General features: G+C 41.5%; 1 protein-coding gene across 2 annotated transcripts in view; it reads right to left on the bottom strand.

Moving 5' to 3' along the window:
• Positions 1–15,859, bottom strand: part of dock1 (dedicator of cytokinesis 1) — a 175,369-nt gene that overhangs the window by 16,505 nt on the left and 143,005 nt on the right. For both annotated transcript variants that reach the window (XM_054598615.1, XM_054598616.1), the window contains exons 36-44: positions 15,333–15,373; positions 14,898–14,988; positions 12,636–12,755; positions 11,208–11,297; positions 10,262–10,366; positions 5,710–5,851; positions 5,101–5,182; positions 3,046–3,130; positions 1,661–1,747 (exon numbers count right to left, since the gene is read on the bottom strand). In XM_054598615.1, coding sequence (XP_054454590.1) covers positions 1,661–1,747; positions 3,046–3,130; positions 5,101–5,182; positions 5,710–5,851; positions 10,262–10,366; positions 11,208–11,297; positions 12,636–12,755; positions 14,898–14,988; positions 15,333–15,373 — 843 coding nt within the window. The remainder of the gene's footprint in view (positions 1–1,660; positions 1,748–3,045; positions 3,131–5,100; positions 5,183–5,709; positions 5,852–10,261; positions 10,367–11,207; positions 11,298–12,635; positions 12,756–14,897; positions 14,989–15,332; positions 15,374–15,859) is intronic.

Genomic DNA, 15,859 nt, shown 5'->3' with positions numbered 1-15,859 from the left:
TCAAGCGGAAACATTTTGTGTCCACTGACTGTGGATAGGTTATTAGAAGATGGGCTGCGAAACCCTTAACTACGCACATCAATCATGAAGGACAGAGGAGCAATGAATCATTTTTCACTGCGCCCATACATGAACCTGCAACTGTCGAATGAAGATGGATAGCAACTTTGGTGTCGGAGAATTTCACTTCCCATGTCAACAAAACATGATTGGCTATTCTGAGAACATAGATGAATAAAGGGCTTGGAAATGCTGCCATTAATTCCCCCACTGTGTAAAAAAAATAATAATATGTAGAGGGAATCAAATTGCTTCGGATGAAAAGTAAAAAAATCCCCTCCTTGCTAGTGAGAATTTAGGGAGAAACATGAGTGGGTTGTTGTATAAATGTCAGAATTAAACCCCAGCCCAGAAGAATAAAGACGTTGTGCCAGGGAGACAAATCTCCAATCTGTGCCGCTATGTCACAGGCCAGCTTGATAAAAAGCATTGTCAGATGGAAGGCTTTAGCTTGACGAGTCTCAGCTCAGTCATTAAGCTTTAAATAGAGAGTGTAACCTCGGGGAGCTGGCCTCTCCCTGGCTCATCTGGAGGGCAAGCTGCTCCTCACAGAATGTTCCAGTCCTGCCTGAAGGAGGAGGCCCCTGCTTTGAATTAATGTGGCAATGGAGCACATCCTCTACATGGAGCCAGGAGTTAGACAGGGAATCTTTGTGAAGAAACGATTGTGCTTAGGATGCAGCGACCAGAAGGACCATTGTGGTGAGCTAAATGTCCAAGCTGCCTGGTGTTTGGGAGTCATGTGACGGCAATACATTCTGAGTGAGTAGACCGCAGGTGCGGTAACGCCGGGGCTTAAGATAACCTCTGAGATGTGCTTTCACCAGCACAGAAATGACAGGAACTAGTCCAAGTGACAAATAAAGACTAATTGATTACATAATACCTAGCGGGGCTGATTACTCTAAGTAGCACATTTGTTTTGGGACAAACCAATGACATATTGAAAGGATGAGGCGGGTGTTTTGGCTCCAAGTGATACTGTAATCTGCTCTTGTGCTCCAACTCCTATTTGCTGCACTCTTTTCTCCAAACTCCCTCCTCTTCCACCAGACAACACCCCCAGCCCAAAATGGGGACATCAGACAAGCATTTTAATTAGTCAAAAACAACAGGGCTAAAAATAATGAAATTTTAATGCAGTTTCAGCCAGATGGAGGGGGGGGGGAATGTGCCCAGTACAAGTGCTTCACTAAATACTTCGCTGCAGCTGTTAGATCATCTCCCCTCATCAACGGGTTTTTCAATACAGCAATGCAGGTATTTTCTATTACGGAAAAATCAACAGTGAGTGAGTTTCCGAACTGTCCTCTAGTTGTATTTGGACAGTGAAGCTATTGTCAGTGGAGGCAGCCTTTAAGGAGTGCTCGGCGAATCAATGTGGGCCCCTCTGGTAGAGAGAGAGAGAGAGAGAGAGAGAGAGAGAGAGAGAGAGAGAGAGAGCGTGCCCCGTCGTTAGTCCGGGGAATGGCATGCCTGCGTCCACGCGCCTGTCTATACAGCTTAAGTGGACAAATCATATCGATTGCCTCTGAGCAAGGCTGCGGATCGTTGTCTGATTAGGAGGCCTGGCTGGCACAGAGGCCCCCTCTCTACTCACTGTGGAGACTGACTTGACTTCAAACCAGCGCAGGATTCCAGGAAGTTTGTACGCCGTCGAGTACGTGGTCCTCTCGATCCACATGTTCTGTTAACGGAACGACAAAGACACACAATCAGAACACAGGGCAGAAAACCACTGATATGACAAGGCGGTTTTTTTGTTGTTGTGCCAAACCACATTGAAACAAGCTTTAAAAACATGATGCATGTATGAGAGTTAGATGATGTCATTGTAGGTGGAGGCGGTCGGATGGAGGTGTATAAAGATCCATCACCTGACTGCCAGGACCAAGAGAGTCATATCAGTCAGAGAGGAGTTAAATACATCATCCTGCTCAGATGGAGTGATGCCACAGTAAACACACAGAGAACAGTGTGAATGGGTTTGATTTGTCACCATTGTCATTTGCCACCTGGATATTAAGTGTGCCCAAAACATAATTCATAAGATGTACTAAAAATCATGAATAGCCAGTAATTATTGCGACGGGAAAACAGATTTGGATTACGATCAAACATTTTATTTAGTCTGGATCTTCTTGTTGGCAGCCAGTTTTTCCTGTGTTTAATGAGAGTTCAGCTTTGCTATTGATTTACTCTGCTGGAAACGATAAACAAGATGTGTTATAAGCTTAAACACAAATCTCAAACAATAATCCAGCAGCATTCGGTCATAAATTCAAAAACAGCAGTCGCGCTACCGAGACAAAGAAAAGAAAAAAAGACGAAAAATGAACTTTCAGTTTCACTCTATTTGCTGCAGCTCAGCTTCAGCGAAGATTGACGACCCATTTGATCAGGCTTGGAGATCATTACTCTGCCTATTGTAATGTACCACATTATCTTACAGATGTGCAATCTTTTGCCCTGTTAGTGGAGCAGAGGCACCTGTTTCTAGCCAAATATGTTGTATCTAAACCGTTTGTGTCTGTGGTTTATCCGTGAGTGAGTGTGTGTGTGTGTGTGTGTGTGTGTGTGTGTGTGTGTGTGTGTGTGTGTGTGTGTGTGTGTGTCAGTGTGTGTCAGACACTCAACGCTTTGAGTAAGAAAAAAAAAGTAATCCATGTTATGTCATATATGTTTAAGTATACTTTTTCAAAACTAAAATATGGGAAATAAATACACAGGATTATTATCACTAAAACCATAAATGATTCATATTTAACAACAATTTATCAACTTCGGCAAACAAAAGTAGTTACAATTTTATATATTATAGCTCAACACTAAGTAGCCTTAAATGTTATTTTTAGAAATTCTAACTTGCTTAACACTTTTTTTTATAATTTAAAAGAGCATCCTCATGATCATTTAATGTTAACAAATAATTCATAAAACACTCGGGAAGTGTTTTATTAAACGGGAAGTCAAAAAAATAATTACCGCAAACTCGTTGTCGGGGTCCTTCTCCCCCTTCCTCACTGGCCTGGAATACTGGAATTTATGGACTTCATTTACTGTGTAGAAGCTGGGGAGGGAAAAAGACTGAGTAAATTAAAACAGTTATGGGCAATCTATGACCCGACTCAAAGGTTGATTGCTTTGCTTCAGGTCAAACACAGGACAGGCCCAGTCCAGGACAGCGCTGCCAGAAGCTTTGGCATTTAGCACGGTTTTGACTAGCCCTCTACGACATGGCCTACATACATGGTAAAAAAATATATATGAATTTTTGGGTCACACACACGTCACTGGCAGCCCCTGAGGTTGGTCCGACATGTCAGACTCGTGGAGAAGCTGCAGCATGTGTGACAAAAGCACATGACTAGCAGGGATGAACTTTGCCAAATCAGGTTAATGGACTTTTCGCACAAAATGACACCGTTGCTTAGTGGCTGTGGGAGCAGCTGTCACATACAGTACATGTTCCCTCACATACTCGCTCTATTTACATCTTTCTATACAGACATCAACATCCACACTCTCCTGGGAAATTAGCCCCATAAAGTAGATTGCATTCCCTTAAACAATATCATATGTTTCCTAGCGCATGCTTTGCCTTTATTAGCAAACAATTATGAATAAAATATGAAAGAAATCAGTGCCGCTCCAAAAACACTGCCCTTTTATTGTGTGCAAATGGGATGCTGTAATGTTTGAACTTTTTCTACTAAGGACTATTTGTGTATTGCTGATGATCAGACCACACAAAGCCTTTGTGACGTTCAAACACCACAGAGAGCGATTGGGCTCAGGTCTTACAGGTACTCGAGCCATTTATTCTCGGACACAAACGGCAACACGGTATTTAACGATAAACATGATGAGAGCCGGTCCAAGATTGGCTGAGAAAACGAGGCGTTAACATCAAAATAAGGAGCCTCTGGGATTCTGTACTAATAAACCGATTCATAAAGCAGCTTTTAAAATCAGCTGCGTTACTCCAATTAAGTTATTTATGTTATTAGCTGGCGGGCTAGAGATGACGCAGTAGCATGCATGGTCGGGACAAAGCAAGGTCAGAAGGGGTGTGTGCTCCGCCTGCTGCTGCGACCCGCGGCTCAAATGCAGCTCAGTCTCATTGCTATGCGCCGCTGATCGTTTCCACTGAATGAGAGAATAAATGAGAGAGAAAACAGAGAGATGTGGGGGGGGTCGGGGAGAGAGAGAGAGAGAGAGAGAGAGAGAGAGAGAGAGAGAGAGAGACAAGCAGGGAAAGCACAGTGAGAGCTGGAGAAGACCAGAGAACAGAGACAGAAGAGAAAGAGAGACGGACAGAGAGACAGACAGCCGGTGTGGAACAGTCCTCTCTAAACACGGTTGTCTAATCTGGGCTATTAACAGAGTTACATATTCCAATCAGACACAGTCTGCAAACAAGCCAACAGGCTGCTGAAATGGGGGGGCAGACCTGCGATAAGATCAGTGCACAGGTACTTTTTGCCTAAAGGATTTTTCAGAGTAAATGTCTTCTTTTAATTACATCCATTGATGCGTTGGGTGGCATATCAAAGTGAATTTGCACAGCTGACTGATGCGGTGCATGGCTTCGCGTACAGATTGGGCAAACAAAGTGAGAGTGTAGGGGCCCCCACTGTTTGCATGTGGCCCCCGGTGCACGACACAAAGGTATTAATGATGTCAGAGGAACAATGTTGTACTTGGCGCAGCGACGAGCAGCAGATGGCTGGTGCAAGTTAATAACCACGAGATCGACAAGAAGGTCAACCGCTGTTTGTTTCCACACAGACACACATTTACATCGAGATTTAATCGCTCCCACCACAGCGGCCCTCTAAACACACCGCACTAAAAAAAAAAAAAAAAAAAAAAAAAGATAATGCCCGTTTGCATGTCATCACAGGCTCTCTGAGTTGTTTTTGAGTGACTGGGGAAAGTAAATTAGGCTTGTTGTAATTGAAATGCATGCTGGGTGACTTTGAATAACACACTCTGTAAATGAACTGGATGTGAGTGGAGAGGGGATATGCTTCCTACCTCACTATTTGTTCAGAGACGGGTTTGTTTTGGAACTTGGCAGGCAGGTCCAGGATGGGTTTAACCGTGAAACACTGGATGTCTTCAGCAGAAACGTCAAGGGAATCATTTCAACATTCAATCAAATAAAATTGTAATATTCAATGTTATTGTTTCGGAAAAAATCTGTTGCCAAATTGCAAAAGCAAATTGTAACTTAAAAAATTAAAGCTACTACAAGGAACTTTAATTTTCTGTTAATTTTGGCGGAATATTCTCACTGATGGTCTAGTTTGCTTATGTAGATCCTAAAGAGCCATGAGTTTTACATTGAGACAGTTTGAAAAAACAGCTAAAAGTTCCTTCTGGTAACTTATACAAAATAAGTTAATCAAGCTTTGATTTTTAATGTGAAGCATTTTGTCTGAAATAACAGGGAAAGGCAGTTAAAGTATGTATGATAATAATGATATTACTATTAATTGAAACTATGTCTCCAAGCCCTACAATTACTCAGCAATTATGTTAGTATAAAGAACACATTTATCTTCATGAAAGTGAAATAAAAATCAAAAAAACCAAAACAAACATCTACAGTTTAAATGGATTAATGACTCGTGCTGAGGATACATTGTCCAGAAGAAGACTTTGTGTCCTCGCTGGGCGGCGTTGTCGTCTTCATCTTCTCTGCGTTGGGAAACTGTGTGAGGAGACGAGCTTCGAAATCCTCTCTGCGCTCGTACTCCTTCCCACGGTAGATGAACATTTTGTTCTGAAGGACAATAATAAAAAGAAATGTCAGACTTTGGACATGTTGTTAAAGGCTCAGTGCATTTTTTTTTTTTTAATTTGAATTGAATAAACTTGTTTCAAACATTTCTTAAAAGATAGAAATAATATGTAAAATATGTATTCCCCTTCCTCAATTCTGTACCTCGCAAGAAATATTTTGAACATCTTTTTAAGCTGTCTGATAGTTTCACTTTGTTAGATTTTTTCCTCCGGTCCATTCCACACATGGCACATACTTGAATGTTGAACACAAATTGAAATTTCCTCGTAAGTTATAACGCTCTTCTCTGTCCAAGAATATTTTCTGTATACTGACAGGAATTAAATTGTTTCTTGCTCTGAACATTGTTTGTGCCGTTATAAATTCGACCAGATCCTTGAGTTTCAATGCTTGCACTTAAAAATAAGAATACAAAAAAACAATCAAGCAAGAAGGCTATGATTTTAATACAGTATGCTGACATATTATAAGGTGATGTCTCCCCATTCTACGAATAAAGCAATATGGCAGCACTCAGGGTAATTTCATAGACGATTCACAAAAGAACAGATCCAGAGGCATCCATTCTATGACGGCATTCAGGGACAATGAGAAAATTGGAATATTTAAAGAAAGCCACAAGGGTGAGAGTCCTACCATTTCCTTCTTTTCTTTAAACTCCTTTCTTAATTCTTTCATAAACCATAACCCTGTGCTCATGCAAAGCACACATCTCAATTCCCAAATGAATTAAAAGAATCACAGCCATGAAATATGCCTGGAGACGTTTTTTTTTTAATTTGCTATTACAGATAAGTTGACAAAAGAGAGCTGATTTCCAAAGTCAGTCCTTCTAGCTGCAGGAGAATCCGACAAATCTGCCAGACTATACACACTGCTGAAACGTTCCAATGGTGAACAACGGCGGGATTTGCTTTCAATATTTGCTCTTAATCACTCAAGTTCGTTCGAGGACATCCAATCTTTTCTCATCACTGTTATTTTTGTGCTTATTCACAAGAGGACAGCAGGATTTGCATCGTGTTGTTGAGCATTCTAGTCGTGCGTACAGTAATCTCAATGTCACAACTCTCATTTTCATTACACTCAAACCTACACCGGCTAGCTCCTCGCAAAGAAAATCACTGTCATTGAGGTAATAATAATTCATGCTCAAATGGTTCTTTTTCTTGGCTGGTGGGTAGAAAGGCAATTTCATAAAGTCAAATGACAAAGCAGCACCAGTTCATATAGCTGCAACGTTATTAAGTTCAAATGAAAATGAAACACGAACACTTTGGATTTAAGCTCCTTGGATAAACTTAAAACAGGACTGGAACATTTGGGACATATGTGGGATAAAACAACGTGAGATAATCCCCAGAAAACTGTAAAAAGAGTGGACACTTTCTTTTTAATTTACTTCAGAATCACACAGAGTTTAACAGACAAAAAGGTCATCTTGTTTTCTTCCAAAACGAGTACACGTCATTTGAAAAGAGTGCACAGAGTGCTCCTGAAAATGTACGAGCCAGGAATGTTCCTTCATCTCCCTGAGTGTGCTCAGGGGTCTGGTCTGAGGAACATTTGGAATGATAGAACATGACAGCTCATAACCGAGTTGCTCTGAATTCGGTGCGTTAGGATACATATTTCAAACCAACTTTCACACACCCTGAACTGCTCCTTAAGCAGAGCGCTCACTGGAAACTAAATACAGGGATTAAGTAAAGTTTAGGATTGATAGGAAGAGAAGGGGAGAGGTGGGGGAACACGCAGGCTGGGTGAGAAATGAGAGAAATAATTGTAGAGTCTTTGAAATACTGAGAATACCTTTAATGTGTCTAAAGCTGACGGAAACACAGGATTTTTATAACTCAAATACAAAAAAAAAGTCGTGCTTTAAAGCTTTTTGACAAGGGGTTGTACTTTCAAGGTTGAAATGATGACTAAATAATGCATGTCTTTGCAATGTTTGTTTTGAAAGAACAGAAATTCTAATTTAATTGTACCATCCAATGGAAACAAAACAAGCACTCTGTTTTAACACAGAACTACATAAAATAAATAGACAACTGGGACCAGTGGCTTAGTTGCTGTCTGCAGATGTAAACAAACGACATCATCTTTTTCTAGAGCATTTTATAATTAGCAAGTACCCTTGTGTCCAACCACATTAACAACTAATAAATCATAAGCAGCCGAATCAAGCACTCTTGCATGTAATCAATTCTTAAGAGGGATGGATACAAAATCCCTTTATCAGAGTATTGATTTTTCTCACATAATTGACTTTCCCCCCCGAGGACTCTGCGATGCTGCAACAGAAACACCAGTGTGGGGCGTGAAACAAAAAACCTCCGAAATATATTTATCTTGATAAGTAACCCACGCTTGAACGCTTCCCCACGTACTCACGCAGAAATCTTTCAACATAATTATGAAATATATAGAGAAGGGCATAGAGTCCTTACAGCAGAGCAATGTATGAGTTATAAAGCAAGAGCACTGATTCGCTCTCTATTGGGATAAAATGTTATGTTTAATATTTACCACTTTGGGTATTGGAGACCAGTTTGTATACTAGATGGATTCTACAGTAGCGTAAGGAACGCTACAATTTAAAATGAAAAAACAATACAAAGGTAAATTAATTGCAAACTCCTTTGGGGAAAGACAAGCCGGAATAAACCTGCCCTGTTTATTTCAAGTAAGATCCAACTGCCTCCAAAACAAATAAAAAGCAGAGAGAAAAAGGGAGCTCAAAGCTGTCATGTGACGGCTGTCTAAATAGCCGGTTAGATAAGACCGTCTGTAATGGAGTCTCTGCCCCGCCAGATGAAAAGGGGTCAGGAGATCGGAGAGCAGAGAATGACCGCGGTGAAAAGGCTGTTGTTCGTAATAGAATGAAAAGGGCATGTGATCAGGGTCGTCCCTCCAGACTTGACTTTAACGATATCTTATTCAGTGAGGACTTTTTGTGCCACCTTGAGTGTTCCTTTGGTGTAAAAAACAAAAATACACCTTATACAACACATTAAGTGGAATGCCAGATGACAGCCTAAAAGAAAACACTGTAACAAGGGATTTATTAAAAGCAAGTAAACCCTCAGTGCTGACATTTTCTTATTATAGACAAGATGTTGAAGAAGCATTAAACACACTGCTACACACTGTCACACAGAGAAATCCCAACATCGCTTTAATTTACTGTTTAAACAAAAACCGATATGTGTACAGAGCGGGACATCCTTCAGCGACGGAGAGCAAAGAGGTCCGATATGCACACAGTAGCCCCTCAGACAGCGAATAAGCCGGTGAGGAGACATCAAACACCTGTTGAACTCGTACTAAACCGCTGAGAAGCTGTGATCAGATTGGCGCAAGGCCAGCAAGGACGTTTAAAAGAGGAAATACACATCAGTTCAGGTTTAGCAGCCAAGTATACTTAGTAGGGGGTTCTAAAAAAGACTTTGAGGTGATTATTCAGGTTCAGTGTTCACATTCAGAATGATTAATGGCCAACTAATGGTGGTCATTTAAGAGATCAGGATGGCTTCCACTGAACAGCCCGCACCATTTGCAAAGAAACTTTCAAAGTAAAAGCTCCAACTAGGGTAGTTCTGAATGATTTGGGATTATAACCCATGATGCTGCAGCAGCCCCCTAAAGCAATTTACAATGTGACCATTTCACTTCCTGTCACTTTGTAGCGGGCGCAAGGCTTTTTTTGTGCAGGCCGTGATGGGACACCTTGTGAATTAAAGGCAGCGTTTGCAGCGTGATCAGCCTTCTTATCGGACAAACGAAGGCAGGGGTTGGTTTTTTTTTTGTGGTCTGACCTCAACAGTCTTTATAGCTATATGTTGCACTGGTGGATGATGGGGGAATTTTTAGGATTGACCAACTGACCAACAAAGAGTGACTGATATAGTAAATGCAAAAAACTGGTAAATATTAAAATATATATGAAGAAGACGGGCTAAAAGAGGTGGCAGACATAGACCATGAGGCCAGGAGAGAGAAACACATTCTTAATTCTCAGCTCTCTGTCTTTTTTCCAACATACCCACTTTTCCCTCACTAGGGCATCTGTCCAGCACATTATTCTGGATTTCTGGATCCTCTCTATAGTCCACACTTGCTACAGCTGCTTACAATTTGTTTTTCTGTGAATGAGTAAGTGAACCTTAAATGAAAACAAGACCGGGTTCGGGTGTTTAACAAGTGATTCCACGCCAAATCAACCCAAACCTGCAGGAGCGAGACGTGTGAAACACAAACGTATCGACGGCTGAGGCAGAGAACTAGGCGAGCACTGGTAAACCAACAAGTGTCTCTCTCACGCTATGCTTTGAGCCATGTGCGGATGGCTGAGAGTTGCGGGGGATGTGTGTAAAGAGTACTCACGCGTAGGAAGGAGGGGAAGCCCATGCCGCAGTAGCCGACAGCGAAGTAGTCCGGTTTGGGCCGGATGACCTTCACTATGTTCTCATAGAACTGGGCTTGTTTCCTCTGTTGGGAGACACAATGTAAAGATTCACTGTCATGGAAAACACTGACGCGTTCTTCTTTTCTTTGATCCCTATTGGTGATCATGGTAACGCTTTCTATGACGCCCATGTCTGTAATGCATTTAAACATCCTTATATGCGTAATCATCTGCTTATAGCACTCTATAATTATAGTTATAAGCTCTCATAAACATTCATAATGCTTTATAACAAAATTATAACACATTTCAAAGCATTTTATAAGGTTAAGTATCATTATTCTTCATAATTGATAGATTATTCACTGACTTTTGACTGTTTATATTTTACTTTAAATAGTCGTTGTTTGCTTTAAGTAAAGTGAAAAATGACATGCTATAACACAAAAAACTTAAAATTCATTATAATCACATTATAATGAATTATAACACTGATAAAAAGTATCATAATACTGATTATAATGTATTACAACTATAGGAAATGTAATACGCCACGTTTCTTTAAAAAAACTTGAAGAATTATGATACTTGACCTTATAAGTTATTATAAAAAGCTTTATAAAGCATTATGAATATTTACGAGTGCTTTAAACTATAATTGTACAGTGCTATAAGCTTGTAATATAATTAAAATGCATTATTGACATGGACGTCAAGTGTAACCAATTTAAAAAATTGGTGATGAACTTTGTTAAATTATATCTCTTTTATGTTTTTTGCTCAGGACAAGAACACTGCTGAAAAGAGATTTTAATCTAAATGAGGCTATCCTGGTTAAATAAAAACAAATACAAATAAACACATCACAGTTCCCCTTTCTGTGATTAATGGCATTAAAGTAAAACAACAAATTATATTTCTTACCAAGGACGCGCTGAGCTGCTCAAAGTCAAACATTTCATTCTCGTACTGTTCAGCCAACTCCTTCCCCAAAATGATCGCTTCCTCCCACATCTATTGGAACACACACAAACAGAGACAGTTAGTAAATGTATCCATTATCAAGATTCAAGCTGAGATAAAGTACTCCTTTGTCAGCCAGCTGAATACAACTAATTATCTCTTCCAGGCAATGGTATTCAATATACGCCTTTATACAAATAAATGAATGTGAATTATTTTATTTATTTAAATATTGTTCCCTTTTTTTTCTTTGATCAAAAGCACTAACTAAAATGCCATCTCTCGTAGGGATGCGTTTCACATCGAGACAGTGGAGTGGTGTCACAGATAGATGAGAGTCACTCAGACATGTTGAAGGGCTTCTAACTGGCTTCCTAAATTAGGCTGAACTGATCTGGGCCAGGCTGGAGGTGGACTCAGTCCAGACTGCTGCTCAGATCAGCCTGCCATCAGGGCTAGTGGTCGGTGGCAGCACCATCTGGGACTGCTTTCTGCTCGACTCCGATGACACTCGTAGAAAGTGTTCTTCGGTTGATACCCCTCCTCTCTCTGGAGTGTTGATGTATTCTTATAGCCTCTGTAACACTTCCTGATCACTCCGCAGTGTTTGTGTGTGTGTTTAGCCAACAGTTTTTCAATTTGTTGTCTCACTGGCAGTGTCCTGCTGAGTGACAGTTGGCTAGTGAACCATGAGTGGCGGCTGCACCCCAGTACTGATGACACATGCTCAGCCTTGGGACACCATCTCTGAGAAGCTCTGGCTGCAGTCCTGCAGACCCATTCCAGGCTTAGCTTACCGGCTGAAAAAAAACACTGGTACCAAATATGAAGAGTGTGCAGAAGAATAGCACAGTACACAAGTAGAACATGTTCTCAATCTGAGATGCATATGAAGGGCCTGCTCTCTTTAGTCACAATGGGGGGGGGGGGGGGGGGGTAATCATAGAGATGGTACTCAAGTACCTCACTGATGTGGTATGACAAAAAAAAGAAGGCGGGAAGAGAAGGAAGAAAGGTTTTTATGAAAGGTACAGGAGGGGACAACACAAAGGAGCCACATTACTGCTTGTGTGGTCTGATATGTCCCTTCGTCTTTAGGAGCATCAGCTAAAAGAAGAGGATTTATTTGCAATCCCCGTTCTGTAGAAAAGGAATATGAAACCTCCATTCAGCGGCTCTTCAAAAAACCTGCCTTCTCATGCCAGAAAAGATATTTAACAGAGATGACAGCAATCTAAAAATAGCGTTCTCAGAGTCCAGGATTTATCATGATGATGACCACTCTTCTGCGTATGTGTGTGTGTGTGTGTGTGTGTGTGTGTGTGTGTGTGTGTGTGTGTGTGTGTGTGTGTGTGTGTGTGTGTGTGTGTGTGTGTGTGTCTCTCTCACCTTGCCCTTGTCAAAGTAATTGATAATCTGCTGGTAGAGCTGGTCCTTAAGCTGTCCTTGAGTGGTGGCCTGGTAGCCGTCTCTCTGGGTCAGGTGGGCCGCGCATTGCTCGTCCGACCACTGCAGAGGACAAGTTAGCGCCGGGGTTAACACTGGGCAATACAATTCAGAGCAAAAGGGGAAACGGTTTGACAATTAATCAATCACTGAGTTATAGCCAATGCAAATGTAGGGCCGGGGGGGGGGATTGATTTGTAATTATTTTTAAAGCGGCCCTGCACTCTTGACAGGGCAAGAGGGAAACATGAGAGAGATGGGCAATGAAACAGGAGTCGATGGCTCACAGAGTGCATAAGTGTAACACATGGCTCTCTGTGGCTAATACTCGCTGATGTAGTATTTAGCACCACCTAAATGAGTGCTCCCAGTAGGTAAGCCCACTGGCTGCCAGTAGAGAGAAGCTTCACTTATGCTTCTGTTAACAATAAACATCAAATACAATTTAGTCACGCAGAAGCCTAATCGTATTCATTACAAATTTTGCATGAGTTCGTGAAGAATGGTTGACAAGGAAGAATGATGCAAGAAAGAACAAGACTGCGGGGTATCCTTTTGTGCTGACCGTGTACTCCATCAGGCATCAGCATTGGAAATAATGAGCGTTCTGACGGGCTAGAACAGCCTTGGCTAAGAGGGAGACGGACAATCTGATTGGCCCCTGTGTCCCGAGGAACCGTAATCCTGTGTGCGCTGCCAGGACCGATTCATTACCAGCCACTTTTAATTGGTGTCGTGAGTAACCTGAGGAGTTAAGATCTCTGTGAAAATACCGGACCAAAGTTTTTTTTTTTTTGTAAGCAGGGCCAAGTTTTAATAGCAAAGCCAAAGGAATTTGCATTGCCGGAGCTGAAAAAGTAATTGCTCTGCACGTTGTTGCTGTGGCACGGAGAGAGGGATGCTGGGAGGCTTTGGATCAGGTTATTGATTCCTTTTACAGCTGAAACGCGGCATTTACAGGGTAGAAAGGATCTCAGTTTATTCATGGATGGCTGGTGACCCTGCATCGACAGAACTAAAGTGCTGATGCATCTCTGACAAAACACAAAAGGCCGTAAATTCATCAACCTTTATTAGAATGCTGCGGGGACTCTACTGGAGGACTAATTATTACTACAGGAGCCAGTTTTACTCCATAACCGCCGGTGGATGCAGAATTATGCATCCATCATCCATCCTCATTCAAGCTCGTTTACAGAAAGGGGAGGACAAAGATGACACAGGACAGCTTATTGGAGAAGAAAGGATCTAAACAGACTCCGCTGGAACAAAATTAACCAATTTCCACAATATAATAGCCAGTCCCTCTCTGAAGGTACGATCAGGAATGCCACAGCTGCTGAGAGATGAGCGGAATTAAAATGATAATAACAAAAACAACTCCTGAATGCTACTGTGACTGCTCAGCAAGGAAAATGTGATTCAGTCACAGCCTGCTCTCCCCCTGTCGGGACCCGTACAAAGGCTGATGCAGCCAGCTATTTATGCAAATACAGATGAGTTGTTGGGTGCCACCATTTTGGATGAAAGGCAGAGAGGAACAACTCAAAATTCTGGGTATACCAAAGCCCAACTGGGAATAGACACTGCAGCACTTTGTGTGAGGAGCTCTGTGTGCGGATGGGATATATTTTTGGCAATGATAACAAAAAACTTTCTGAGACCGAGAGCAGGCCTACATAAACAAAACGGTGTGATCTTAAAAGAAAGGCTTGGTTTTAGCCCGTAAATATGTATGTATCTAATTTAAGATATCATTGCACCAAGAAGTGTTGCAGAAACCTGTCCCCGTTTCCACCTTAAACCAGCTGTGCCGTGTACTGAACCATGTGATTTATTGTTGAGGATTCTTGGTTTCCAGCTGACAAAGAGGACAGTAAAAAGCACAACTTTATCTGGAAGCACCTCAGGTGGCTGCTGCTACTTTATCCTCTGCTTTAAACTATGTCGCAGCTTCTTTTTTTCCTTCTTTTTTTTTGTCAGGAAAGATCAGATACTAGCCGTGATTTGGATCGACTACGCAAGGTGAAAAAGATGTTGCTCAGCAAGTCTGCCCTCTTAAGAGACATCATGTGCCATGGTGGGGATTACAGGGATGTGGCCTTATCTCTCTAAATCCTGTAAATTCACAGATACACACTTGTTTAATGCCTGAGGATATATATATGTATATGTGTGATAGCTGTTGATATTGTGTCCGTGTACCTTGAGCAGTTTGGCGTGTAGCAGCAGAGTGTAGGCAGCCTCGGTGTAGTTGTCGCACTCTTTGTGGAGGTCACACAGCTTGTACAGGTACCTGGCAGGGAAAAAAAGCGATGATTTATGGGTCGTGTCTGGGCGGGGCCTCGCACACTTAAACAACAGACAGAAAGTTAACTCCCATGGATTGATGTGTCCTGACAGCCAGATTTACCTCAAATAAGGCTGGACAGACAGATAGAAAAACTCTAACAAGTGAGATTGAGGAAATGGAAATGCGTTTTAACAAAAACACATTTTTGATGGGCCAAAATGTAGTGAAATTAGCCTCATTATGTACTGTGTGTGAAGTACTATAGCAGTGTTTGTAAAATGCTTCAAAAGGATTAAATGCAGAGAAATGTGAAGATGCCTAACAGGCACAAGGCTGATAGAACTTACCTAATGTACATCTCTTCTCTGTCTATCTCCTTGTAAAAGTTCTGCAGGAAGGAAAGAGGCCATTAAAATGGATTTTATACGGGTTCATAGACTTACAACAATGCTGGTTTAGTGCATCATGCTTACATTGCATAACTACTGAAATCACTGAATGTCTTTAATCTTTTTAAATGAACAATTTGGCAATGTGACAACTCAATTCCGTAAAATATGGATAAATAACAATGTCCTCGCTTACAGCAGGAAGACAAAAAGTTTTCACTAAAGACACGCAAGTTGGCTTACAACAGTGCTCCATCGCTCTGCCGGCTAAAACCAGAAACTTATATTTAACGCGACCTGGCACAGCACTGAGAGAACGTGACTCAGGTAAACGCAGGAAGGGCCCAGACATTTCAGTGCTCCAAGAGGAAATGTCACTTCACAGAGGAGAGGTGTTTCAGGTGTGCTGCTCTCTGATAACATCTCAATGCACTGTGACACGTAGTTGTTACTGTTTCATTTGGTGTGGCTAGTCGCACATCATT

This window comes from Anoplopoma fimbria, chromosome 5, assembly GCF_027596085.1.
Source record: "Anoplopoma fimbria isolate UVic2021 breed Golden Eagle Sablefish chromosome 5, Afim_UVic_2022, whole genome shotgun sequence".
In the NCBI taxonomy this organism is placed as follows: Eukaryota; Metazoa; Chordata; class Actinopteri; order Perciformes; family Anoplopomatidae; genus Anoplopoma; species Anoplopoma fimbria.
Note: the sequence above shows the minus strand (reverse complement) of the source record. Positions and strands in the feature narration are given on the sequence as shown.